The 25,610-nt window shown below is 39.4% G+C and overlaps 1 protein-coding gene and 1 pseudogene across 2 annotated transcripts in view; one reads left to right on the forward strand and one right to left on the reverse strand.

Annotated features, from left to right (window-relative positions):
* The window catches only part of LOC111162350 (complement receptor type 1-like), a 37,646-nt gene extending 13,305 nt beyond the window's left edge, over positions 1-24,341 (reverse strand). The window contains exons 1-6 of one of the 2 annotated variants that reach the window (XM_022526714.1): positions 24,051-24,341; positions 21,396-21,575; positions 20,679-20,778; positions 15,658-15,743; positions 2,833-3,060; positions 1,501-1,677 (exon numbers count right to left, since the gene is read on the reverse strand). In XM_022526714.1, the coding sequence (XP_022382422.1) occupies positions 1,501-1,677; positions 2,833-3,060; positions 15,658-15,743; positions 20,679-20,778; positions 21,396-21,575; positions 24,051-24,186 (907 nt within the window). In that variant the 5' untranslated portion in view covers positions 24,187-24,341. The remainder of the gene's footprint in view (positions 1-1,500; positions 1,678-2,832; positions 3,061-15,657; positions 15,744-20,678; positions 20,779-21,395; positions 21,576-24,050) is intronic. The other variant, XM_022526712.1, reaches the window with a different exon arrangement.
* On the forward strand, positions 7,309-8,210 carry LOC111162351 (annotated as a pseudogene).
* Positions 24,342-25,610: the final 1,269 nt, after the last annotated feature.

Raw genomic sequence — 25,610 nt, forward strand, 5'->3', positions numbered from 1 at the left:
TATTAAGACAAAATGAATTTTACTTAAAAGCAGCTGCCAAGAGAATAGAATATTACCCTTTTATTTTCAGGAGAAGAACCTTCCTAGAGTCTTGATTAGAATACTTAATCTTTGAAGTATTCCTTGACCCTCCCTACTTCTCCAGGCGACTAAAGCAAGGAGGGGTAAGCGTTCCTATTTCTGCAGAGACACAGGGACTCCACAGTATATGCACTCCATTCTTGTAAATAAATACAGGAGGGCCATTTACACCTCTGTAGAGGACCTCATTTTCTTTCTCTAAAATCAGAGTGTGGCTAGCCAAGGACTTCTGAGACTTTTCGGTTGCGGAGCGCCCTCTGGCCCTATAACCACCATGGCAGCCATAGGACTAACTGCTCCTTTACATTTGAAACACAGGCATGCCTGAAATCCCTCCTACCTCATCCCTGCTCTTAGTTTTCTAAAAAGAAAAGAAGGGGGACAAAGAGCAAATTGCTAACTTACTGCTGTGCAAAGTCAAAAGAACCACATTTGAAAGGAGACAGAATACAGTGCAGTGTTTAAAAGGATGGCTGGGGGGCGCCTGGGTGGCTCAGTGGGTTAAAGCCTCTATGTTCGGCTCAGGTCATGATCCCAGGGTCCTGGGATCGAGCCCTGCATAGGGCTCTCTGCTCGGCGGTTGCCTGCCTCTCTGCCTACCTGTGATTTCTGTCTGTCAGATAAATAAAATCTTTAAAAATAAATAAATAAATAAATAAAAGCATGGGTGGGGCAGTGGCCCAACGCAGGCACCACCACCCACGAGCTGCATACCATGGACTAGTTACTGGGTCTCTCTCTCAATTCTCTCTTCTGTAGAATAGCAAGAATAATCCCAACTCATCAGACTCCTTGAGAGATTAACACAAATAATTTTTATTAAAGACCTCAGTACCATGCTTAGTCACAGAATATTTTTAATCCCAAATTTTGTAGTTTTTAAGAATATTAACAACAAAAGATTTTAAGTCTATGCAAACACAGACAGGAATAAAGGCAGTAATTCCTGGCACTTGTTCTAGGGAAGAGATGAAATAGCACTTCACCTTTGGTCTTGGAAGTTATAATAAGGACCCATATTCAGTAATTCCAGGAATTAATTGCTCTCAACCTTGCTCCATGCTTCAATTTTCCTTACAAAAAAAAGTGTACTTCTAGTTTCTTATTTAAGGTATTGGTGAGGACCCCTTGTGACTCTCTGAGATCCTTCAGAGCTAAGATACATTATTAGTTAAAAGTCCACAAATCATTTTAAATTGGTGTTTGATGTCTACCGTATTACTGGAAATTCCATCAGTTCATTCTACTACTTTGGTAGAACTAAGAGTCCTTGGGTAACCTCCTTCCCATCTTTTTTTCCCCCACTTTTCTCCCCCCTCTATTGACACTCATTTCACAATCTTCTCAGAAAGATCTCTCAGTCTTATCAGCCCCGTGCATCCATTTTCCATTAAAAAACCCAACAAGAATAATAAATACCTTTGCAAAAATGATCAAATTGGCTCCAGGTTCCCTGGTTTGTGCAGAATATGAAGGCTCTTCCCACCAACAAGTAGCCTGGGTCACAAGTGTAGTTGACAGTCATTCCAGGAAGATATGGAGATGCAGGTCTTTCAAGGTAATACCCATTGTGGATCTTGGGCAGATGGGGGCATTCTAAGAACAAGACCCCCCCAAAACACAAGAAAAGACATTCACTGAAACAAAGAAGTACAAATACGCCAACATATCTAATAGCATGTTTGACTCTTAGAGACACAGGAAGACCCAAAGCAGGCACTACTTATTTCCCAATCAGTGGGAAAACTGATTCTTTAAATGTAGACCTTCAGCCTGTAAACAGGACCACCTGTATTCTCTTCCTGCAAACTGCATCAGATGGGAGTACCACCGGGGTCTGCAAAGGACCACTTTGGTGCTACCTGTCCTCACTGGTGCACAGAGCTGTTTCAAGGACCAGGACAGCCACGAATGAGCCCCGGATTGTACAGATATTGTCATTTAATGCCAGACTAATATGTAAAAGGAGGGAGCTGCCCAGAGCACAACCTTGAACTCCACTTCTCTAGGACGTCTTGAGTGCCTGTTGCTAAACATGAGACGAAGGGTCAACAAAATGCAGTCACAGGCTGAGCAGAACACTTAGAAGGAACAAAAGCAATACAAATGCCTGCCTTGGAGTTTCCTTAGTCATTTCCATCGCATCAAATCTAAAGTAAAATACAGCCATCAACATGTGCTTTTTGCTCAGCACACCCATCTATCCAATAGAAATACAGCTGGGTTTTTGTGTGTATGTGTGTGTGTTTTTGTTTGTTTGTTTGTTTTTTTAAAGTAGGCTCCATGTCCATTAGGGAGCTCAATGTGGGGCTGAACCCACAACCCTGAGATCCAGACCTTGAGGTCAAGAATCGGCCGCTCCACCAACTGAGCGACGCAGGAGCTCCGAAATACAACTTGTAATAGAGATGGTACGACAGAGTGTTTTCTTTGGCATTTGCTTTTAGTGCTTGAAAGTAGTCTATGTAAAGTGTGGGCCTCACTGATTCTTCCCATTGTCTCCCTCCTTCTCTTGTCACTATCCCACACTCCTCACCCCAGAAGGAAGGGCCATCAGAGGACCAGCAATTGGGACACAGCAAGGCACATCTAGAACACACCTGTCATTCTCCCAGTAGGTAATTCTGTGTGCCTTACTTTTAGAAGAAAGCCACATTCCCAAGCCAAAATGACTGTCCCCATAGAAATAGGGAGGTTCTCACCTAGATATTCTGATCTAGATGGGACATAGGGAAATATGTATGCACTGACCTGTAGAACCAGCAAGTTCGCAGCGAGGGGCAGGGCCACTCCAAATCCCGTTCCCTTCATCGTCACTTGTGCAGCGGAGGGTGCTCTCCCCGATGAGGTTGAAGGTCATCCCTCTGGCTGGGTGGTGGTCACACATGTAAGTAATTTCCTTTCCATAGGGAAAGTTTCCCTGAGAAGGTCTGGTGTGCTGCCCATTAAGGATAGAGGGAGGATTTGGACAAAAGATTTCTGGAAAGAAAGCAAGAGCTTTAGTTTCCATTAGCATTTCAATCAACATGATCCTACCTCCATGGTAACCTGGGACTGTATTTTTGCAATGGGAACACAACTACGGTGGGTGGATTTAAATATGTAAGACTTGTTCTTTCGGAGAAGTAACTAACTGAAGTGAGACTTTAATTTCAGTTTATTGTAAAAGTCCAAGACCCTCCAGGTAGCTAAGATTCGATTGGAAAGGTAACTAATTTGTTTTTTAGCAACTGTTGTTGCTGCTTGATGTCTGGCATAAAGACAGTCTTGGGTTGACACTGGGGGTATAAGACAGATGAGGTTGGCCCTCAAAGATCTGAAGTTGCGAAGAAATCTTAGTGAATCTTTATTAAACATAGACTATCGTTTTCAGCAGATGTAAGTGTTTCTTGATGATTCATGACCATTATCATCTGTATCAATACCAAATACACAATAGCATATACACTGATTCCTATTGGGCTCTTCAGAGCCAGATCAGGTGGCTCTAGGAGTCTTTTCTTTTGTGTTTTTCTTTCTTCCAATTGACCGGCTGTCATTTCTTTCTGCTTTTAGTCTGTTTCTAGCAGTCCTCTCCCTAAAACTAATTTGATGCTTTGAATCTGATATGAATTTAGGAATAGATACCCAAGCCTGTCAGAATTGTGTGAATAAACAAAGTGAAGGCCTTCATACAACGAACAGTGATTGATTTCTCATATCTCGATTTTATCTGTTTGTATTTATCGAAAGCTTACTTATGTATTTACCTTCAGATTTATATGTCTCAGGAAAGTAGAGTTTTTTGATATCTGAGTTTTATTCAGGTTGGATGTTCTTATAAAGTTCCAACACAATCCCATAAGATGTCCTAATAGTTTTCTAGCAAGATATTTTAACAGAAACCAGATTAAAAGGGTGATTCACAACTGAATGAAGGTGGTTCTGTACATTACATTTCTATGCACCTGTGCTTCAAAAAGTAAGTAGATAGAATCTTGGAGGCTGCTGAGGATCCAAGGGAGTTGGAATTCAAGGGAAGGGGCTGGTGGGGGGGAATTGCCCTACCCACATTTGCTGCAACTGAGGAAAAAGCAAAACTGGAGAGAGCCAAACATGGTGGACACGCACCAGAGAGAGAGAATTTGCAGAGGTCCAGCCAACCTGATGGGAGAAGCAAGCACCCATCCAGGCAGGGCAGAGAGGAGTTTGGAGGCAGAGGAGAAGGAGGATCTTGAGGAACCAGCTCACTCTTCAGGGCCAGAGACTGCCCTCACAGAGGAGGTAGAAAGCAAAAGTGCTGAGTGATTGACTGAACCCACTTTTCTCCAGGTGCACAGATTTCTGAGAAGGGACCTTTGCAACTCTGGGTGTGGGGGTGGGGTGAGGTGGGGTGGGCCGGGGTGGGGGGCAGACAAGAATAACAAAGGTCATTGAAGGAACCTCTTCCCTGGCCATCAGCTTTGGGATTTCAGCAGGGGGTTTGCCCTCAGATCTCTGGCAGTATCCCAGCTTGAGGATTCTGCCACTGTTGGGGTGGGTTGTGGGCACCCACAAAGCAACAGGTGCTAAAACCACACCTTACCCAACCCTGCCATCAGCTTTTTCTACACCAGCTTTTTTTTTTCTTTTTGCTTTATTTATTCATTTAACAGAGAGGGAGAGTACAAAGCAGGGAGAGCAGCAGGCAGAGTGGGAAGGAGAAGCAAGCTCTCTGCTGAGCCAGGAGCCAACTCGATCCTAGGACCGTAGGATCACGATCTGAGCTGAAAGCAGCCGCTTAACAAACTGAGCCACCCAGGAGTCCCTACACCAGCTTTTTAAAATCAATGCTCTCCAGTGCAGCCCGGAGCCAACGCGGGTAAAGAGAAACCAAAAACGAGCTCTAGCGCCCCCTTCTGGAAATCAAAGGAGTGGCTTCTAATTGCAAGTACGTTGAACTGCAGTAAACAATTAAAGGTATGTGCTACTTTAAATGGGATGGCAGAGACATTTTGTCAAACGCTATGAAAAATCACAGGAACATGGTATGGCAAAGAGGAAAGGGTCATTCTCCAGTGGTCGATCGCAAAGGCATGGAATGTTGCAATCTAAGTAAGAATTCGAAACAGCTGTTAGGAAGAGATCCCGTGGTGAGCTACAAGAAAACTCTGAAAGTCAATTTAGTGAACTCAGGAATAAAATTAATGAACAGAAAGAGTTATTTATCAAGATGTGGGGTGTGTGTGTGTGTGTGTGTGTGTGTGAATATTATACAGCCATCAAAAAGAATGAAATGAGGGCGCCTGGGTGGCTCTGTGGGTTAAAGCCTCTGCCTTCGGCTCAGGTCATGATCCTAGGGCCCTGGGATCAAGCCCCGCATCGGGCTCTCTGCTCCGCGGGGAGCCTGCTTCCTCCTCTCTCTCTGCCTGCCTCTCTGCCTACTTGTGATCTCTGTCTGTCAAATAAATAAATAAAATCTTAAAAAAAAAAAGAATGAAATGTTTCCATTTGGAACCATGTGGATCGAGCTAGAGTGTATTATGCTAAAAGGAATAAGTCAATCAGAGAAAGACAAATACCATATGATTTCATTCATATGTGGAATTTAAGAAACAAAACATGAACATATGGTGTGGGAAACAAACAACAAAGAAGGTGGAAGGAGACAAACCATAAGAAACACTTAAAAAAAAAGATTTTATTTATTTGAGAGAGAGAGTGAGAAAGAGCATGAGGTGGGGGAGAGGGAGAGGGAGAGACAGACTCCCCGCTGAGTGGGGAACCTGATGCAGGCCTCAATCCCAGGACCCTGGGAACGTGACCTGAGCCAAAGGCAGACGCTTAACCAGCTGAAGCCATAAGACAGACACTCTTTAAGGATAGAGAACAAACAGGATTGATGGAGGGAGGTGGGTGGGGATGGGATACATGGGTGATGGGTATGAAGGAGGGCACTTATTATGATGAGCACTGGGTTTGTATATAAATGATAAATCACTGGATTCTACTCCTGAAACCAATATTGCACTGTATGTTAACTAAATAGAATTTAAATAAAACTTTGAAAAAAAGAAAGAGTTCTTTATCAAAGAGATTGAAGTTTTTAAAAAGAACCAGATAGAACTAAACCACCCTTTTATTTATGCACACTAAAATTTTCTATTTCTCTGAAACAAATAAACAAACAAACCAACAAACCAGACAGAAATTCTGGAGATGACAAATTCAATGAATCAGATGAAGATTAGATTAGAAAGTATTGGAAATAAGACAGATCAGATTTAGAACAGATTAGTGACCTGGAGGTCACTAATTTAGAGATAACTTAGAAGAGAGAGGACTAAGATTTTTAAAAAGTGATGAAACCCTATGAGAGGTATTAGATATGAGAAAAACAAATATAAAAACAATTGGTCTATCAGAAGAGAGGAGAGCAAGAATTATCTTTAGAAAAATAGTAGTTGAGAACTTCCCTATCATGGGGAAGGAATTAAACATACAAATCCAAGAAACTAATAGAATACCATATTATCTCATTGCAAAAAGGCCCTCCCCAGAATATCTTGTAATGAAGCTGCCAAAAATCAATGATCAAGAAAGAATCTTTAAAGCAACCAAGGGAAAAAGAAAAAAAGTAACCTACAAAGGAAGCCCCGTTAGGTTACCAGTATATTTCTCAGAAGAAACTCTATAGAACAGGAGTGAGGAATGATATATTCAAAGTGGCGAAAGAAAAACGGTCAGCCAACGTATGTTTTCTAGTAAAATTAGCCCTCAGATATGAAGGAGAAATAAAGGCTTTCCCAGAAAAAAACTGAGGGGGGAATCACCACCACCAGACTTGCCTTACAAGAAGTGTTGAAAGAATGTCTTCAGCTGAAATGAAAAGACATCAGTGAGTGACATAACAGCAAGTGAAAGTACACAAAGGTGAAAATAAAACAGAAAACCATAACTCTATTGGAATGGCATGTTAACCACCTAATTATAATATAAAAACTTACAGAAAAGAACATTCATTAGAACTGTATCTACTATAATTTCTCAATGAATATACAACATGAAAAGAGGTAAACTAATAACAAAAATATAAAAAGCTTAATAGGTGAAGGAAGATAAGGTGTTATCAGCTCTGAAGCCTGCGAGGTCTGGAAGCCTGGGTAATCCAGGTTCAGCTAGGAGAAGCCACGCTTCTCAGAGAACGTTTCAGAAAAGGTGACATGGAATGGGTGTTTTGCAGACTCCTAAGAGACCTTCAGAGAAGACATGACTTGCAGAGAAAACATGGAGAGGACAAACAGAGTGCTAAGAATAAGTCAGCAGGATACACTTAAACTTAACGAGGCTCTGGAGCAGCTGGTTTGGCCCCATGCTTTCATGGATGTAAGCCAGGTCCCTTTGCCCACTTTGAGCCAAAGTTGAAAAGGTTCTTGTGGCTTTGCTTGTGATGATTCACCATTTACTCTAAAAATGCAACTGTGGGACAGTCCATTTTGCATATTCAGTACACAAGCGATGTTTCCTGGAAGCCCAGGCCATGGCTAGAGGAGCACTGGTACCACCTGTTTTGAAACCACCCTTTGGTGTCATTTGGGAAAGTGAGGCAGTATGTGAATATTGTGGTTGGACTTTTGAAATTACGTGGGCTGATTAATATCCTGATTTTCCTTCAGAGGGGCAAGTTTGCAACTTTGACAGAATGTTTGGCATTCATTCTGTATGTCCCAAGCCCTGAAACAAAATGCGAAGTTAGGCTGTGAGTATATGGCCAGGGAAAATTTCTCTGGTGTGGTTTTGCTAGGTTTCGGGTTTTTCTCTGTTACCATTTATTAATACCCAGAAGTTGAAAGCTAAGTGATCTTCATGGTGTATTCCTCTTTCTGGTGCTCCTAACAGTGACAATACATTAGCCACCAGTGGCAGTGGGCAATGTTCTATGTGTGGAGAGTGCCTCCCACCCATGCCTCACACCATAAGTGAGCATATCTTCTGTTCTGCTGTGTGAAGAGTAGTTTCTTCTTTCACAGGTATTTTTCTTGTCCTAAGTGTGGTGCAGATGTATGTAGTCTGCAGCCACTGAAATCAGGAATGGAGATGTCAGAAGTGAATGCTCTTTAGAGACTAAGATTGTTTCCTCTGAGAAAAAGTTTTATGTTCAAATTCTTAATATTCGTCATCCTAAGCAAACTGTTTAGGTGTCTTTTATGAGAGGATGTGCTTCTCAGCTACCGTCTTCTGTTCCTCTCCAAGCATGACAAGATTCCAATCACTAGGAACCACATGATTCTGAATATATTATGTAAACAATAATGTTTATTTTTCTTTAAATCATTCCATTCAATTCTTTTTTTTTAAAACATTTTATTTATTTGACACAGAGAGAGAGATCACAAGTAGGCAGAGAGGCAGGCAGAGAGAGAGAGGGGGAAGCAGGCTCCCTGCTGAGCAGAGAGCCCAATGCGGAGCTCGATCCCAGGACCCTGAGACCATGACCTGAGCCGAAGACAGAGGCTTTAACCCACTGAGCCACCCAGGCGCCCCTCCATTCAATTCTTAATATCGAGAATAATGGACATTTTTTTTGGTCAGACTACTAAAGATCTTCTTTCATTTTGTTCCTTCCTAGAAAGATTTTGGAGACTCTAGGATGAATGTGTTTTATTTTCAGAAATGGAATTATAACATCATAATCTGACAATGATAAGACCCTGGGGTTTTGAGCTTTTAAATTCTAGTGCCCCAGTTGTAATTTTTAGCTTTTATCCAAACCCAGTTTTTGAGGGGTTCGGTTGGCTTCATTCTCAGGCAAAATGATGGCCACCAGAAGCTCCAGACTGATGTTCTACCAGCTTTCTGATCCCCTTGGAGTGAGAGCTTCTTGCATACTAGTTCCAGCTAAGTTCAGGACCTCACTGTCATTGGTCTGCCTGGGATTACACATTTGTGAAGCAGGACAAAAAAGGACTACTCTTGATTACTAGACGTGTACCTTGTGGACCCATAATAGGAGAGCAGGCAGTTCACCACAGGAAACTCAGGTGCCATTAAAAGAATAGTGGATGTTGGGCAGGTAAAAACAATAGATCCCTAATGGAGTCTACATTTGCCTTTTTTCATATCAAAGGTCTGTATGCATTCTTTAATTTTACCAATGATCTGGGTTGATCAGGACATAAGTAACTGAATGGTTGACTTTCACTACAGATTTAAAAGGATTAAATAAATCAACATTTTGTTATACCAACAACAACAAAAAAGATAAGGTGTTATCAACATAAAAAGGACTGTTTTCTCTATGAGACATTTTGTATAAGCCACCTAGTAAACCCAAAGCAAAAATCTAGGGTCATGAAACACAAAAAATGAGGATGATCAAATCACCATAGAAAACCACCATTTTGCAAAGATAGGCAGAAATAGAGGGGAAAAGAAACAAAGGAGGAACAAGAGGAACAAGACAAGCAGAAGGCAGATGATACGAAGGCAGTAGTAGTAAGTCCTTATGTAGCAATAGTCACTCAAAATACCAATGGATGACTTCACCAGGCACAAGGCACAGAGTAGCTGAATGGATAAGAAAGAAGACCCAACTATATGCTGCCCACAGGAAACTCATTTCAGCTCTGAAGACACACATAGGCTCAAAATGAAGGGACGGAGAAGGATATTCTATGCAAATGGAAATCAAAAGAACATGGGCATACCCATACTTTACATAACACAAAATAGACTTCATGCCAAAAATGATAACAAGAGATAAAGAAGGTCATTATAAAATGATAAAATGGTCAATCTATCTAGAAGATATAATACATAATTATATACATACCAAACATCAGATCACTAAATCTATTAGGGAAATATGCAGAGATCTAAAGGGAGAAATAGACAACTGTACAATACTAGTAGGGCACTTCAGTTCCTCTATATGAGCAATGGTTAGATCAGAGAGAAAATTAACAAGGGAACATTGGACTTGAACCATACTCTCGAATAAATGGACTTGACAGATAGATATAGAACATTCCATCCAACAGCGGCAGAATACACATTCTTCCTGAGTGCGCACAAAACATTTTCCAAGATCACATGATAGGGCATGGAACAAATCTCAGCAAATTTAAGATGACTGAATTTAAGATAACTATTTTTTTTCTGACCTCAATAGACATATTTTTTTTTCTATAAATCTACAATAAGAGGAAAACTGGAAAATCTATGTGGAAACTAAAAACTACATGGAAACCAAACAACCCACTTCTGAACAACCAATCGATCAAAGAAGAAATTAAAGAGAAAATAGAAAAATGATCACAAGATAAATAAAAATGGAAATAACAATATATCAAATCTTATGGGATGCCACAAAGGCAGTTCCCCGAGGAAAGTTTATAGTGATAAATGCATATGTTAAGAAATTGGAAAGATCTTAAATAAACAACCTAACTTTACACTTCAAGGAACCAGAGAAAGAAGAATGGATTAAGGCCAAAGTTATCAGAAGAAAGGAAACAATAAAGATCAGAGTGGAAATAAATGAAATAGAGAACAGAAAAATAATAGACAATATCAACAAAACTAAATCTGGTTTTATGTAAAGATAAACAAAACTGACAGACTTTTAGGCAGACTAAAAGAGAGAGAGAAGACTAAAATAAATAAAATTAGAAATGAAAAAGGAGACATTACAACAGAAATATATAGGACCATACAACACTATTATTAGCAATTATAGGCCAACAAATTAGATAACCCAGAAGAAATGGATAAGTTTCTAGGAACATAAAACCTACCAAGACCATTTCAGAAAGAAATAGAAAATCTAGGGACGCCTGGGGGGCTCAGTTGGTTAAGCATCTGTCTTTAGCTCAGGTCATGATCCCAGGGTCCTGGGATTGAACCCCCTTCATGGGCTTCTTGCTCAGTGGGGAGCCTGCTTCTCCCTCTCCCTCTGCCTGCTGCTCTCCCTGCTTGTGCTCTCTCTCTCTCAAATGCATAGTTAAAATACTAAAAAAAAAAAATCTGAAGGGACCAGGAACTAGCAAAGAGATAGACACAGTAATCAAAAACCTCCCAACATTGAAAATTCTAGGGCTGATAGCTTTACTGATGAATTCTACCAACATTCAAAGAAAAATTAATACCAACCTCTCTCAAACCTTTGCAAACAACTGTAGAGATGAGAATGTGTCTAAATGCATTCTATGAGACAAGCATTAGATTGCCCAGACACTAATGCCTGATTGGGACACCAGAAGAAAAGTCAACTATAGAACAATATCCCTGACGATAGAGAGGCAAAGTTCTCAACAAAATATTAGGAAGCCCAATTCAAGAACACATTAAGAGGTTTATACACTATGACCAAGGGGGATTTATCCTTGGGATGCAAGGATGTTTCAACATACACAAATCAATAAATACAGCACATTCCATTGATAAAATGAAAAATTTAAAATCATAGGATCATCTCAATAGATGCAGAAAAGAGCATTTGACAAAATACAACATCCTTCATGATAAAAACCCTTGGCAGATTGGGTATAGAAGGAACATACCATAATGTAGTAAAGGTCATATGTGACAAATCCATGCCTAACATTATATTCAATAGAGAAAAATGGAAAGTTTTTTTCTCTAAGATCAAGACAAGGACGAGGGTGCCCACTCTTATCATTCTTATTCAATGTGGTACTGGACATCCTGGCTAGAGCAATTAGGCAAGACATCAAAATAAAAGGCATACAAATTGAGAAGGAACGAGTAAAATGGTCACTATTTGCAAAGGTTATGATTCTGTAGAGTGAAAAATCCAAAAGACTCAAACAAAAACACTTGGAACTAATCAGTGACTTCAGTAAACTTATAGGATATGAAATCAAGATACAGTAATCAGTTGCATTTCTATATACTAAGAACGAAACATCTGGAAAAAAAATCAATAAAACTTTCCCATTAACAATAACAACATCAATAAGAATAAAATACTTAGGAATAGACTTAACCAAGGAAGTGAAAAATATGTAAAATGAGAACTACAAGACCTGGTTGAAAGAAATCAAGACACAAATGGAAAGACAACGTGTTTTCATGGATTAGAAAAATAAATATTGTAAAATTGTCTATACTACCCAAACCCAAGTATAGATTCAATGCAATCCACATCAAAATACCAATAGCATTCTTCCCAGAAATAGAAAAAACAATCCTCAAATTTGTCTGGAACCACCATGTAAACACAAATCAATACCCAAAGACCTAGATTAGCCAAAGCAATTTCGATGAAAAAGAACAAAGCTGGAGGTATCATACATTCTGATTTCAAACTACACTACAAGGCTACAGTAATAAAAACAGTATGGTACTGGCACAAAATCAGATACCTAGGCCAACAGAACAGAATAGAGGACCCAGAATGAACTTCCTGATCATACAGCCAATTAATAATTGACAAGAGAGCCAAGAGCACCACTCACAAAAATTCACTCAAAATGGATCAAAGGCTTAAATATAAGACCTGATACCGTAAAACTCCCAGAAGAAAGTGAAGAGAGGAGCCTCCTTGACATTGGTCTTGGCAATGACTTTTTGGATATGACACTAAAAGCACAAGCAACAAAAGCAAAATCAACAAATGGGACTGACTACAAGAAACCTGAAAACTTACGCACAGCAAAAGAGACAACAAAATGAAGAGGCAACCTGTAGGATGGGAGAACATTTTACAAGTGATATATCAGATAAGGGGTTAATCTCCAAAATGTACAAAGGACTCATACAACTCAATAACAAAACCCAAACAATCTGATTTAAAAAGGATAAAAATACACATATCTTGCTGAGCACTAAGGTATAGAATTGTTGAGTCATTATATTGTACACCTTAAACTGATATAACACTGTATGTTAATTATTCTTCAATAAAAAATGGGCAAACCTAAATACACTTTTTTCCTAAGAAGACATAAAAATGGCCAACAGGTACATGAAGAGATGCCCAGCATCACCAGTCATCAGGGAAACGTAAATCTACGCCACAATGAGGTATTACTTCACGTCCAGTGGAATGGCCATCAGCAAGAAGACAAGTGTTATCAAGTGCTGCTGAGGATGTGGAAGAAGAGAAGTCCTGCACACAGGTGCTGCAGCTACAATGGAAAACAGTATTGAGGGCCCTAAAAAAAATTAAAAATAGTACTCGATATGATCCAGTTACCCATATGATTCCACTTCTGGGTATTTATCCCAAAGAAAATTAAAACACTAACTCAAAAATATATGGGGTGCCTGGGTGGCTCAGTGGGTTAAGCCTCTGCCTTTGGCTCAGGTCATGATCCTGGCATCCTGGTATCAAGCCCAGCATCAGGACCCCTGCTCAGTGCGGAGTCCACTTCTCCCTCTCCCTCTGTGCCTTCCCCTGCTCATGCTCTTGCTCACACTCCCCCCCGTCTCTCAAATGAATAAACAAAGCCCCCAAAACATGTATGTACCCCATCTCATTGCAGCATTATTTACAATAGCCAAGATTGGAAACAACTGTGTCTAATGGTAGATGAATGGATAAAGGAGATGTGGTGCCTACATACAATGGAGTATTACTCAGCCATGAGAAAGGAGGACATCCTGCCATTTGCTACAACATGGAGAGACCTTGCGCACATTATGCTAAGTGACATAAGTCAGAGAGAGAAAGACAAGTACTATTCAGTATCACTAACATGTGGAACATAAAAGAAGAGAAACTTGTAAAAACAGAATAAAATGGTGATTGCCAGGGGTTAGGGTGTGGGGGGACAGGGCAGATGTTATTTAATAGTACAAACTTCCAATGAGTAGTAAAGAAATCCTTAGAAGGATAATACACAGCACAGTGCACATAGACAATGTTGTATGAGGAACATCAAATGTGCTAAGAGACGAGAACTTAATTATTCTAACTACTAAAGATAAAGGATGACTATGTTAAAGTGGTAGAACTGTTAATTATCACTACAATGGCATCGTATTACAAGGTATGATAGTAACAATGCTATATATGTCAAATATATTTCAAAAAAAGAAAAGGGAGAAAAGAAATGTAAAAGATAAGGCATGAGAAATGAAATATTCACAGATTCAGAGGTAAATGGTAAATGATTACTATGTTCTATCATTACATAATAGTTTTTAAATACTCATATAATTACCTACATACATGTTCACATGCACATATATGGATAACCAATATTGACTCGGTTCAATGTGTATTGACCTATAAATATAGATGTGGAAACATTTTCATGAAAGATGTCCCCCTAGAAGATTGATACAGTAAATTGATAGTATTTTCCTAACTTGGATTTTTTCAGAGAATTTTAAATTTTTGGTGGGTAAAGAAGGCATTTTGTATATAACCCCTTGTCCATTTCTTTGAATCTTTAAAAGCCAATGTTATCTTCTTTTTATCAATACCTGTGAATATAATGAACACATTTCTTAGAGGAAATTTATAAAATATGGACAAGCAAAGAGAAGAAAATGATGATGGTCCAAAAAGAACTATTTTTAGCAACTTTATGTATATTGTTTCAGATGTGTTTGTGTGCATATGGTCCTGCGGCTATGGATATATTTTCTACAGTATCATCTTTAGTGCCTGTTAATATTTGAGCACATAGATACATAAATATACTGTCTGTTTCCACTTGGGTGAGGCAGCTCAATCTCTAATGGTCATGGTATACTTTTCCGCCTTTCTTCAAAACTTATCATACTTATTTCTTCTATTAACTGTTTTCCAGTCATGCTGAACATTTAGATTCTTAACATTTTCCACTATCCTAAATATTGTTGCATTGAGTGCCTGTGGACCAAAATCATGGGGAAATTCCATGATTATTTTCTTGGGATAAATTCTCAGATATATAATTACTAGGTGGAAGGGCATTTACATTAAGGCTTTTGTACCTATTGCTCATAAGCCCTTCCAGAAGTTTGTGCCCACTTTCACTGTCCTCAGTTCTGTGTGTGATCCTGATTTCTTCCAGTTTGAATATTTTACCAATTTGCAATCTGTCATTCATCCATGCTGCTCAGAGTTTTGGAAGTTCACCTTATCACATCTCACTGAAAAGGTGCATGGCCAACTAATCAAGAACAAATACAACCAGGACATGAACCTGAAGAATTTAAAGAAAGGATGAAGTGCAAAATGACCAGAGACTTGGGGCAATCACTAAGATTTATGAGATCTTGTTTCATTTTTCAGAGTAAAAATAATACGGAAGGGAGTAAACCACTTCTTGGGCTTATAATGTGCTATGAAGAGGTGGCAGAGACAAATTTTATTTTCTTCACTGTCTTTTAAATTTAGTCACGAGGAAAATCTTTACCCGGGAGAACATTTACTATCAAAGTAGGAAAGGAGGGCAATTTTACCTAAGTTCAGATCCACAGTTCCAGATAAATAACCTCCTAAAATAAACAATCAGCTGGAGGTCTATGCAGCCCATGACTCCAGTTTTTGAATATCTGAGAGACTACTCTTTGCAAGATGGACCAGATTTCCTCTTTGTAACATGGGGCAGATTTGGATGGAGGAGAGGGAATTATGGGGAAAAGGCCACGTCAACTCACCCTCACACACAGGTGCTTCCTTATCCCAAGTGACAGTACTGCCCAACAGGAGACAAGCCGAGGAAGGGGAGCCAATGAGTCGATACCTAGAAGCAAAGAATGGAAAAATTATACTCTACACTTATTTTCTACTTAAGTCCCTATGAGAAAAGAATTGTGGATAGATGCTACAAATTACAGGCAGATTAAAACAGGAGATGTCAAGGAAGAATCCTCATTTCCATCTGAAAATTGGTCATTTCTAAGGACAGGTTTAATTCTCACCGCTTTCATCCATGTTTCTTGCTAGTCCCTCATTACAGAATGCAATAATGCCCTTCTTCATCAAGGAACATTTTGTACTTGTCTTTAGGGAACCTCAAGAGCTAGTCTATCCATGTGCACGTCCATCCAGGAAATGACAAGCTCCTTGATTAAGGGAAGATATCTTATTGAAATATTTATATTCTCTAGAATCTCACCTAGAGACTTTTAACCACGTGGTACTTGAAAAATATCTGTTGGATGAAGGATAGGATGATGGTTTTGCTAAGATGACTCAAATGTAATAGGTGGGAGTACTTACCTATTGTGCCATAAAATCATTCAATGTAGGTCATCAAGATTGGAACATTTCATCACTTATTTTTTATTTAGTAGGTATCTATACTGTTACTGTAAGAAATGTCACAAAGGATATTCAGCTAAGCTATTCACACATTTCATGTAGAGTAGGGTTAAACTTGATTAAGTAAAAGATAAGGGGTATAATGCAATGTCATATAATAGTGAGTAGTTACTGGAACAGCTAAGAACTTTGCTTCTTGATTATCGAAGACGTGATCAGGGCAGTAACCATTTGTAGCAGAGTCTCCTGGTATCTCTATTATCTACTTTCCTCTTTCTCATTAGGGATGGAGCCCTGTATTTTTAACCGGGCTTTTGGGCATCTTCATTAAAGGTTCCCTGTGGTTGTGTATAGCCACGTGACTAAGTTTTAGCTACAGGGATGCACCTAGAGGGTCGTGTGAAACTTCTGGAAAGTGTCTTTAAAGGAATGGGTGTTCCTTTCCTCCATTGTTTCTCTTTGCTGGCGAGAGTTGGACCATGTGATGACACAGAGTCTCAAGTGGAAGGATCCCAGGTTTATGTGGATCACGGAGTCACCTATTAGCCCTGGGTTTGTACATTTTACCGTTTTCTTGAAGGACTTCCCCTGCTCTTCTTAACCTGAGAAGGAAGTAAACTATTATCTTGTTTAAGCCCGTTATTTTGTTTGTTCTGTCTTTTACAGCTTAATCCAATCCTAACCTATATACCAGGTCTTCCAAAAACAGTGATATAAAGGTGACGGGAACTATGTGGGTAGAGCAATGATAGTGAGTACTTTTGTAAATGAGTTGAGTCACTTTTATATTGAGTTTTACTTATTGTTACTTTTCTTTTTATTGAGTATGTTGTAAAATCTTTTCCAATGTGCCAACAAATATTTCAAATGCGCCAACAAAATCCTCCAAATTTCTTCAAAGAAACTATTTGAGAAGCCCTACTGTATTTCCTTCTGCCTTTCTCCTATTATACATTTAACAATTGTCTTAAGAGCACAGGATCATGGGTGTCATGACTTTTGACTATAGATGTTGCTTTTAATGTGTTCACTATGACTAAGTTAGAGAATTGGAGTAAAAAATGTGAGGCAGGTTCCAGTCTATGTATGGCTGTAAAAAACAGGAAATATTTTTGAATGTATTATGAGACACTAATATGCTCCAGTAGCAATTGTTGTAATTTTTTCTGACTTGATTTCCCATCTCTCTGAAATTCTTTTACTCCAGCCTACTCCTTAGCTTCCCAGGACATTAGGAATTCAGGTGGCCTTGAAGCTAACCTCTGATCAAGAAAAGCCCTGAGATTCTCTTCCCTGTGAGCAAAATACACACTGTGCAGAAGCATGCTGACACAGACATTGGAGAGACCATTACATAAGTTCAGGGATGGGATATGTAAGGGCTGGAATATGGTGCTACTTCTATCCTTCCTATTTGTTCATGGACTTAGAATTAGTTTGGAGTAGAGGGAATCTATGGAGATATTCCATAGGCTGCAAATGATTAAAAGTAGCTCACAGATACGATTCTGTCACACATTCAGTTGTGTGTTGAACTTTGTATTTTACAGAGAATGTAAGCTTTCTCTCGAGGAGTCATTTATAAAAGTTGTAACATATCACTCCTCAGAGTGTATCTCAATACATTTGCACATAGGAAAAATCAAAACAGCTATATGCTCTCATTATAATACAATAACACTAGCAATCAATAACTACAGAATAAATAAAAAATTCAAAGGTTGGGTAGGATCTTGGTCAAAGACAAAAGTAAAACAGACATTGCAGATTACCTTTAGGATAAGAACAACATGATCAGCGAGTCATGTGTTTCACTCTTCAAAGTGTTTGACATAGATACACTTACTTAATTTTTAAAATGATGCTTTTAAGTGAATATTACGCCTAGCCCCCATTTTACAAAAGAGAAAACAGAGTTTAACAAATTTGTCCGAATTCACATGACAGTTACTAAGGTTAGAGTTTGAATGCCAACTGGCCTCAACAACCTGTAGTGATAAACCTGACATTCATTATTCAGTGCCTTCCTTATAAATGCTGATGCAAATATTACTCTTTGAAAATTTCTGGGATGCTGATACCAAAACTGCCTTAGAGGAATATTTAATACTTTTGTCATTTGACAAGAAAAAGTTCAGGGGTGCCTGGGTGGCTCAGTTGTTTAAACACCTGACTTTGGCTCAGGTCATGATTTCAGGCTCCTGGGATAGAGCCCCACATCCGGCTCTGTGCTGGGTGGGGAGTCTGCTTGTCCCTCTGTCCCCAACCCCCAAACTCTTTCTCTATCTCTCTAATAAATAAATAAATAAGTAAAATCTTCAAAAAATTTTAAAAAAATTTCATATAAGTGAACCCAACATTTTACTTTAGATGTTTTAAAGACTATGAACATGAATATATAAAGGAAGCTGGTCTGAGGAACCAGTAAAATAAACCAATAAGTACGAAAAAGAGAATAGAAATGATAAGTAAATCAAAGAGCAGTTTCTTTAAAGTGGCTGATTAAAATAAACAAAACTTGGCCAATCATAACATCACAAAATAACAAATCTACAGATACACATGAATGAGAAAATAGTTATCATTATAGATACTGAGGAAACTTTATAAAAAAGTACACATTAGGGGCACCTGGGTGGCTCAGTGGGTTAAAGCCTCTGCCTTCGGCTTAGGTCATGATCCTGGGGTCCGGGGATCGAACCCCGCATTGGGCTCTCTGCTCAGCAGGGAGCCTCCTTCCTCCTCTCTCTCTGCCTGCCTCTCTGCCTACTTGTGATCTCTGTCTGTCAAATAAATAAATAAAATATTTTTTAAAAAGTATACATTATAATGTACTTTATAAAAATATTATGACCTCTATCCCAATGAAATTGAAAACATCTGTGAGATGTGTCATTTTGTAGGAAAAATGTAATTTATCAGGATGTACTTAAAAATAGGTAGAACAGCTGATAAACCTTTATCTGTCTGAGTCTCTGTTTTCAATCTGTTTGAATACATACCTAGGATTGGAATTGCTGGGTCACATGGTAATTCCATGGTAACTTTGGAATCACCAAACTGTTTCCCACAGCGGCTGCACCAGTCCATATGCCCACTAACAATCCCACTACCAACCACAATGGTTTCATTTTCTCTACATCCTCCCCACAGTTTTATTTTTCATCAAAACAAAAACAAAAACAAAACACCTATTATTATTAGAGCCATCCTATAAAGTGTGAAGTGGGTTTGATGTGTGTTTCTCTAATGACTAATTATATTTAGTGTCTGTTCATGTGTTTCCTGGACATTTTCTTATCCTCTCTGGAGGAATGTCTATTCCAATCCTTTGCTCCCTTTTTTTCAATTGCACTGTAAGCATTTCTGTTGTTGAGCTGCAGGACTTCTTTATATAATATGCATATGAAACCCTAGTTAGGGAAATGATTTATAAATTTTCTCTGCCTTTCTGTAGGCTCTCTTTTCACTGTCTTGATAGTGTCATTGATGTTGACTGGGGCAACAATCATTTGAAGGACTGATGAACTGAGAAATCAGAAGCCCTTATTGGGGGCAGGAGGGCAATGATAAGGGCAGAATCAGTGCTTTCCAGATATGGCATTAATGCCTGTGTCCAGTTTAACCAGCTCTCCCTTCTAAAGGCAACTGAGTTCAACAGACATCTGGATTATATGTGAATTATCAGATAAAAACCCTGGAAGAATTCATAGCAAAATACTAACTATGATGAGTGGTAGAATGCTGGATGTTGAATTTTTTGATCTTTGAGTTATTCATGGCTTCCAAATATGTCTAATGCATATATATTTCCTTTTGTAATCCAATAAAATTCTATTTTTTTTCTCTGAATTTTTGAGGCAAGAGGTTAGTACACATTCCTTAGTTGCTCCCTCTATGTTGAGGCAATGGTTTCTAGCAAGGTTCCCTGTGCCAGTGAAGAGTTGAGGGCAAGAACTCCATAAATGTTCACACCAGTTTGCATATTAATACATTTCCCAGAGCTACTACATTGAGACTTCCTCTCCAACCCCAACTTCAAGGTCCTCCAACTCAGCTATATACTTGCTGATCTTAGTTAAGAATGTTGCATGCAAGGTTCAGCTAGCAGTTCTCTTTTTACTCATTTAGCAGGCCAGTCCTTTTTATCCAGTGAATATCTTACCAGGTTCCACATTACTACATTTAGCAGGACCCTGGTGCCCTCCCCTCATTAACATACAAATACAGGTTGCTACTTCTTTTTTATTTCCTTTGGTCATATCCCAGTGCTCAAGCTACCATCTCTATCCAGAAGTTCTTACTGCTAACTTTCTGAAGTGCAGGTGATAGTCTAGTTTGCCTTGTCAGACTAGGTCAGAGATAGTATTGTTGTTCTGGAACTTATATCCTAGGGATAGTGCTCTCAACTCACCCTTCATTACAAGAATAATGAATTGTTGATCCAAACTGGGTATCTGTGTTTATATGCACCGTGCCATTAAAGGGTTCTGGTGGAGCTCCACATGATTTTCCTGTAGGAAAGAAGCAGAATTTGGGGCTAGGTGTAGAGTTCAATTCAGTTTTTAAGATTCAGCCCAGAGTGTAGCATACCGAACAGCATATACACATCTGATTGCTCCATAGAATTGACCATTTGAGGAAATTCACCATACAAGCTCAGAATCAAGCAGCTACAGAGCACTGCTTTTTAAAAGACTACTCCTGAATCTCCCAATAAAAGTCACTGATGGATAAAGAATTGTTTTCTTATCCCATCAGCCTGGATCAAAGGCCTCGAAATTTGGGATTTCACCTCCATCTTGGTTAACCAAGCACCATTCACTGTGACCTACATAATTTTCTTTGGCATCTCTATTTCATTCATTTCTGGGTTTTAGCCATCAAAGATCAACACCAGTGAATGGAAATTTCCCCTGGGCTTCCTTTTGTGAGAGACATTCCTGTGACATGAACATGGAGTCAAGGCACAGACTCCAGGCCATAAGAAAGGCTGACTGACAAAGTCTACCCTCCATTTAAATACCTTGGGCAAACCTTGATATCTTGCCTACAAAATCTGAACAAATTAAATTAGATCCCACAGATGCTTTGACATACATGAATTAGCTTCCAGGATGGTATTACTCACGTCTACAGATACCTTCGGCACTCGACCAGACCAAGTGCTCTAAGCAGGTGATAGAAAACATAGCCTCAAAATACCCAGGGGAACATTCATAATTCAAAGATGTCCCAATTGAAAACTCAGACTCATCAGTCAGGACTGTAGGCTTGGCAAACGGAAACTCTTCTGGGGCTTTACAGTAACCTGGAGAGCAAAACCACAGGAAAACCATAGTGAGCAGAGTGATTTCCAGCCTACCTTCTCATTCTTTCCAGTGAAGCTGGTAGATGGGCTCAGAGAAGAAGACTTACAATAATGGCAAAAGGTTTTCATCCCCTTCAAGTTACCTTAGCATGGGGCTTTCCAACAGCATCTACTCATCAGGAAATTTTTTACTACTAGGAAGAGTATTCACCTTTCTGGCCTTTCTGCTCTTGTTTCACCAAAGCAAGAATTTTAGCCAATGGTTTCATGTGTCAGGCCTATCAGACTGCCTGTGTGTAGGGTTAATCATTCATATCCTCATTTCTTGGTGTTAATATACTCATGTATATCAACACATATTTTACCTTCTCTCTCCATTTATTCCTCCCTACCTCATTCTCAGGGTGCCCACCACAAGCAGCCTCTCTGGCTCTAAATAGCAGTCACTAGTTGTAATGGGGTTGAATGATGTTCCCCCAGAAGGTACATCCATCCAGGACCTCACCATGGAAACTTACATGGAATAAGGGTCTTTTCAGCTATGTTTAAAGTAACACTCTCAAAATGAAATTATGTTTTTGAAAGGTATTTAAAAATTGTTTACTTCCTTGATATATTCTATTTAAAATCAATTGATATTTGCAGTGCTACTGCTTTTGGAATAAATATTTGTATATATTTCCTTTTCTTTCCATGAATTGCTTTTGCTTAATGTTTTATAAGGAGCTTTCTTTCTTTCTTTCCTTTTTTTTTTTAAGATTTTATTTATTTATTTGACAGAGAGAGAGAGAGAGAGCGCACAAGCAGACAGAGCAGCAGGCAGAGCAGCAGGCAGAGAGGGAGGGGGAAGCAGGCTCCCAGCTGAGCGGAGAGCCCAATGCGGGGCTCGATCCCAGGACCCTGAGACCATGACCTGAGCCGAAGGCAGAGGCATAACCCACTGAGCCACCCAGGCGCCCCTATAGGGAGCTTTCAATAGTGTGATGGGGAGAATAAAATTTCTAAGGAAAAAAAAAAAAAAAAAAAAGGTTAAGATCATCCTGGATTACCAGGGTGAGCCCTAAGCCCAGCAATGGCTGGTGCCTATAAGAGAAGGAGAGGGACATTTGAGACACAGAGACACAGGGGAGAAGGCCACATGAAAACAGAGACAGGGATTGGAATGATGTGTCTATAAGCCAAGGAATGCCAGGAGCCACCAGGAGCTGAGAAAAGCAAAGAAGGATTCTCCTCTAGAGTTCTGGGAGGGAGTGCAGACCTGCGAACACCTTGATTTCAGACTTCTAGCCCCAGCTCTGTGAAAGAGGACATTTCTGTTGTCTTAAGCCATTTAGTTTGTGGTAATTTGTATGGAAGCCCCTAGGGAACTACTTACCACTCTTCTCATTCTGATACTAAGCCAGATATTTAAGAACAAGGACAAAACAGACTAAGCCATTGAGCAGCTTTGTCTAAGCTGCTTTGTCTTCTTAATGAGAGGGTAGATCTCCTGCTGCATATTTTGAATAGAGTCTGTTATATTCAACTATCTCCTTTTTGGAGGCGACTGCTTCTCTTTGTCCATTCAACAGGCATGGCTGGTGGCCTAGGCAATTTCATTTAAGGAAATATCCCTGGATTCTGATATAACCATCCAGCTGGAAGGGGAGGGACACCAAAGAAGGGTTAAATGCCTTTTATCATGCGTTGCCTTTTCTCATTGGCATGCTTTTCTCTCTCATGAGTATTCCACATCTGGTGCCACATGCCCAGTGTACTCCCGCTTCCATCTTGGGAAGGCCTACAGTCAGGACTCAAGAACCAGGTAACCTCCAGTCTTTAGGAAGAAAAAGCCTCTTTCTCTTTCATACTCTTCCTTGAGCTTATTTTCCTTGCTTCTTCTTCTTCTTTTTTTTTTTTTTTTTATTTTCCTTGCTTCTAACTATCCCAATGGAAAAGTTCAAGGACAAAGTTTAAGTTGGGGCTCAGAAGCCAGCTGACAAATGGTCATACTTTGAGTCAGGGTCTTAAGCTACCAAGGACGCGTCTTTTTGGTTACTTAGCCTGTTCAGCATAGGACTAGCTAAAGCCTTAGCTAAATACTCTCCATATTGCCAGTTTGATTCTTTGCATGCCCCTGAACCTGCGGGGAGTGTGTATCAGTTATCCTGGCATTGGTTAGTGTACAGCCAGTTATTCTCATGTCCTCTCCAAAGAATATGTATTTCTTCTTGATTTATACACGGTGCTTACTGCCTTCCCCTCACCCTTATTTCTCTCCTCTTACCCCACTGGGTCACCACTACACCAGCAAGAAGAGTTATTCACATCTTACTCTTCAAACACAGCTTGGAGTCATCTGTTTGAGCTATGCATGCAACTCTGACCCTTTCGCTTATGACAATGTTGAACCCACACGCAAACACCATATCTTATGGAACTGTCAAGGGTCTTGGTCAGATGTTCTGAATCCATTCGAGGTACCTGGGTACTAACCTGCAGGACCAGCAAGTTTGCAGCGAGGGGCAGGGCTGCTCCAAATCCCGTTCCCTTCATTGTCACTTGTGCAGCGGAGGGTGCTCTTCCCAATGAGGTTGAAGGTCATCCCTCTGGCTGGGTGGTGGTCACACATGTAACTTATTTCCGTCCCATAGGGAACATCTCCCTGAGAAGGCCCATTGTGCTGCCCATTAAGGATAGAGGGAGGATTTGGACAAAAGATTTCTGGAAAAAACCCAAGTGCTCTAAGTTACATCAAAATGTTTATATTTTAATCTGAGTTAATTCCACAATTATGGGATGCTGTGACTGTGTTGCCCATTAAATAATTAACTCTCAATGAGAGTAAGAACCAGAAGGTAAGTATATAACGTCTCTGTTGAGACGCTTCTAAATGAAATGACACTGAAATCAAAGCCCAGAAGGGACCTAATCATCCTGACCCCTGGGAGAGTGAAGACTTTTGAATGACTGAGAGCTCGTTCTTTTATTTATTGATTGATTGATTGATTATTATTTTTTGACAGAAATCACAAGCAGGCAGAGGTAGGCAGAGAGAGGAGGAAGCAGGCTCCCCACTGAGCAGAGAGCCCAATGCGGGGGCTCGATCCCAGCATCATGACCTGAGCCGAAGGCAGAGGCTTTAACCCACTGAGCCACCCAGGTGCCCCGAGAGCTCGTTCTTTTAAAATAGACGAAAATCTTTTTAACCCCACTGAGAATAAAATCATCCATTTAATAAGAAAATTATCTATTAATTCAACAGGACTTTTTTGAGGACCTACTCTGTATCAAGTACTATTTTAAGTACAAGGTAGAGAAAAATCTCTTTTGACATTAAGGATATTCATACCATAGAAATCTTTCAAAATATATTATACATTTACTAGTTGTCTATCACTGATTTAATCTCTTCCTGATGACTTGGGGCTATTATACTCAAAACCAAAACAGATGGTTATAGTAATGCCATCACAATGAGTGAAACATTTCAGTGTTCCTATGCACAGATCTAGAAGATTCAGAAATGTAATGGCTTTTGAGATATTTATTGGTTTTTACAGGTTTTTTTTTTTTCTCATTGAAGAAATGCACATTTCTTCTTTTGAGTGTAACTCTCTGGAGATACTCCTTCCCTTTCTGGTTTCATCTGTATTTGGGAAGAGGATACCGCAGCTTGAAAGAATTATGAATAATCAAAAGGTGGAATGTTTACACTCTAGTAAGTGTATGTGGGTTCGTGGAAGTATTTTTTTCTTTCTTTCTTTCCCTAATGCTTCTTAACTATATTCCAGGAAAGTTAAGATTTTCAAACAGTTGACTTCCAGATGTGAAGGATGTAATTATCGAGTTTCATTACATAAATCAATACAAAATTTCCAAACACTTTTAGAGCAAAGTATTCCTTTGAAAACCTTCTATTATAAACAGGTATTTTTCAACAGCTATCATCAGAATATGAATCATCAGAATATGAAGCAACATCCTGTTTGATTTCATGAAGAAATAGATGGGCAGACTGAATATATTAGTAGTGTTTCTGTATTTAACACATTA

Source organism: Enhydra lutris, unplaced genomic scaffold (assembly GCF_002288905.1).
Source record: "Enhydra lutris kenyoni isolate GAN:26980312 unplaced genomic scaffold, ASM228890v2 scaffoldscaffold91, whole genome shotgun sequence".
Classification (NCBI taxonomy): domain Eukaryota; kingdom Metazoa; phylum Chordata; class Mammalia; order Carnivora; family Mustelidae; genus Enhydra; species Enhydra lutris.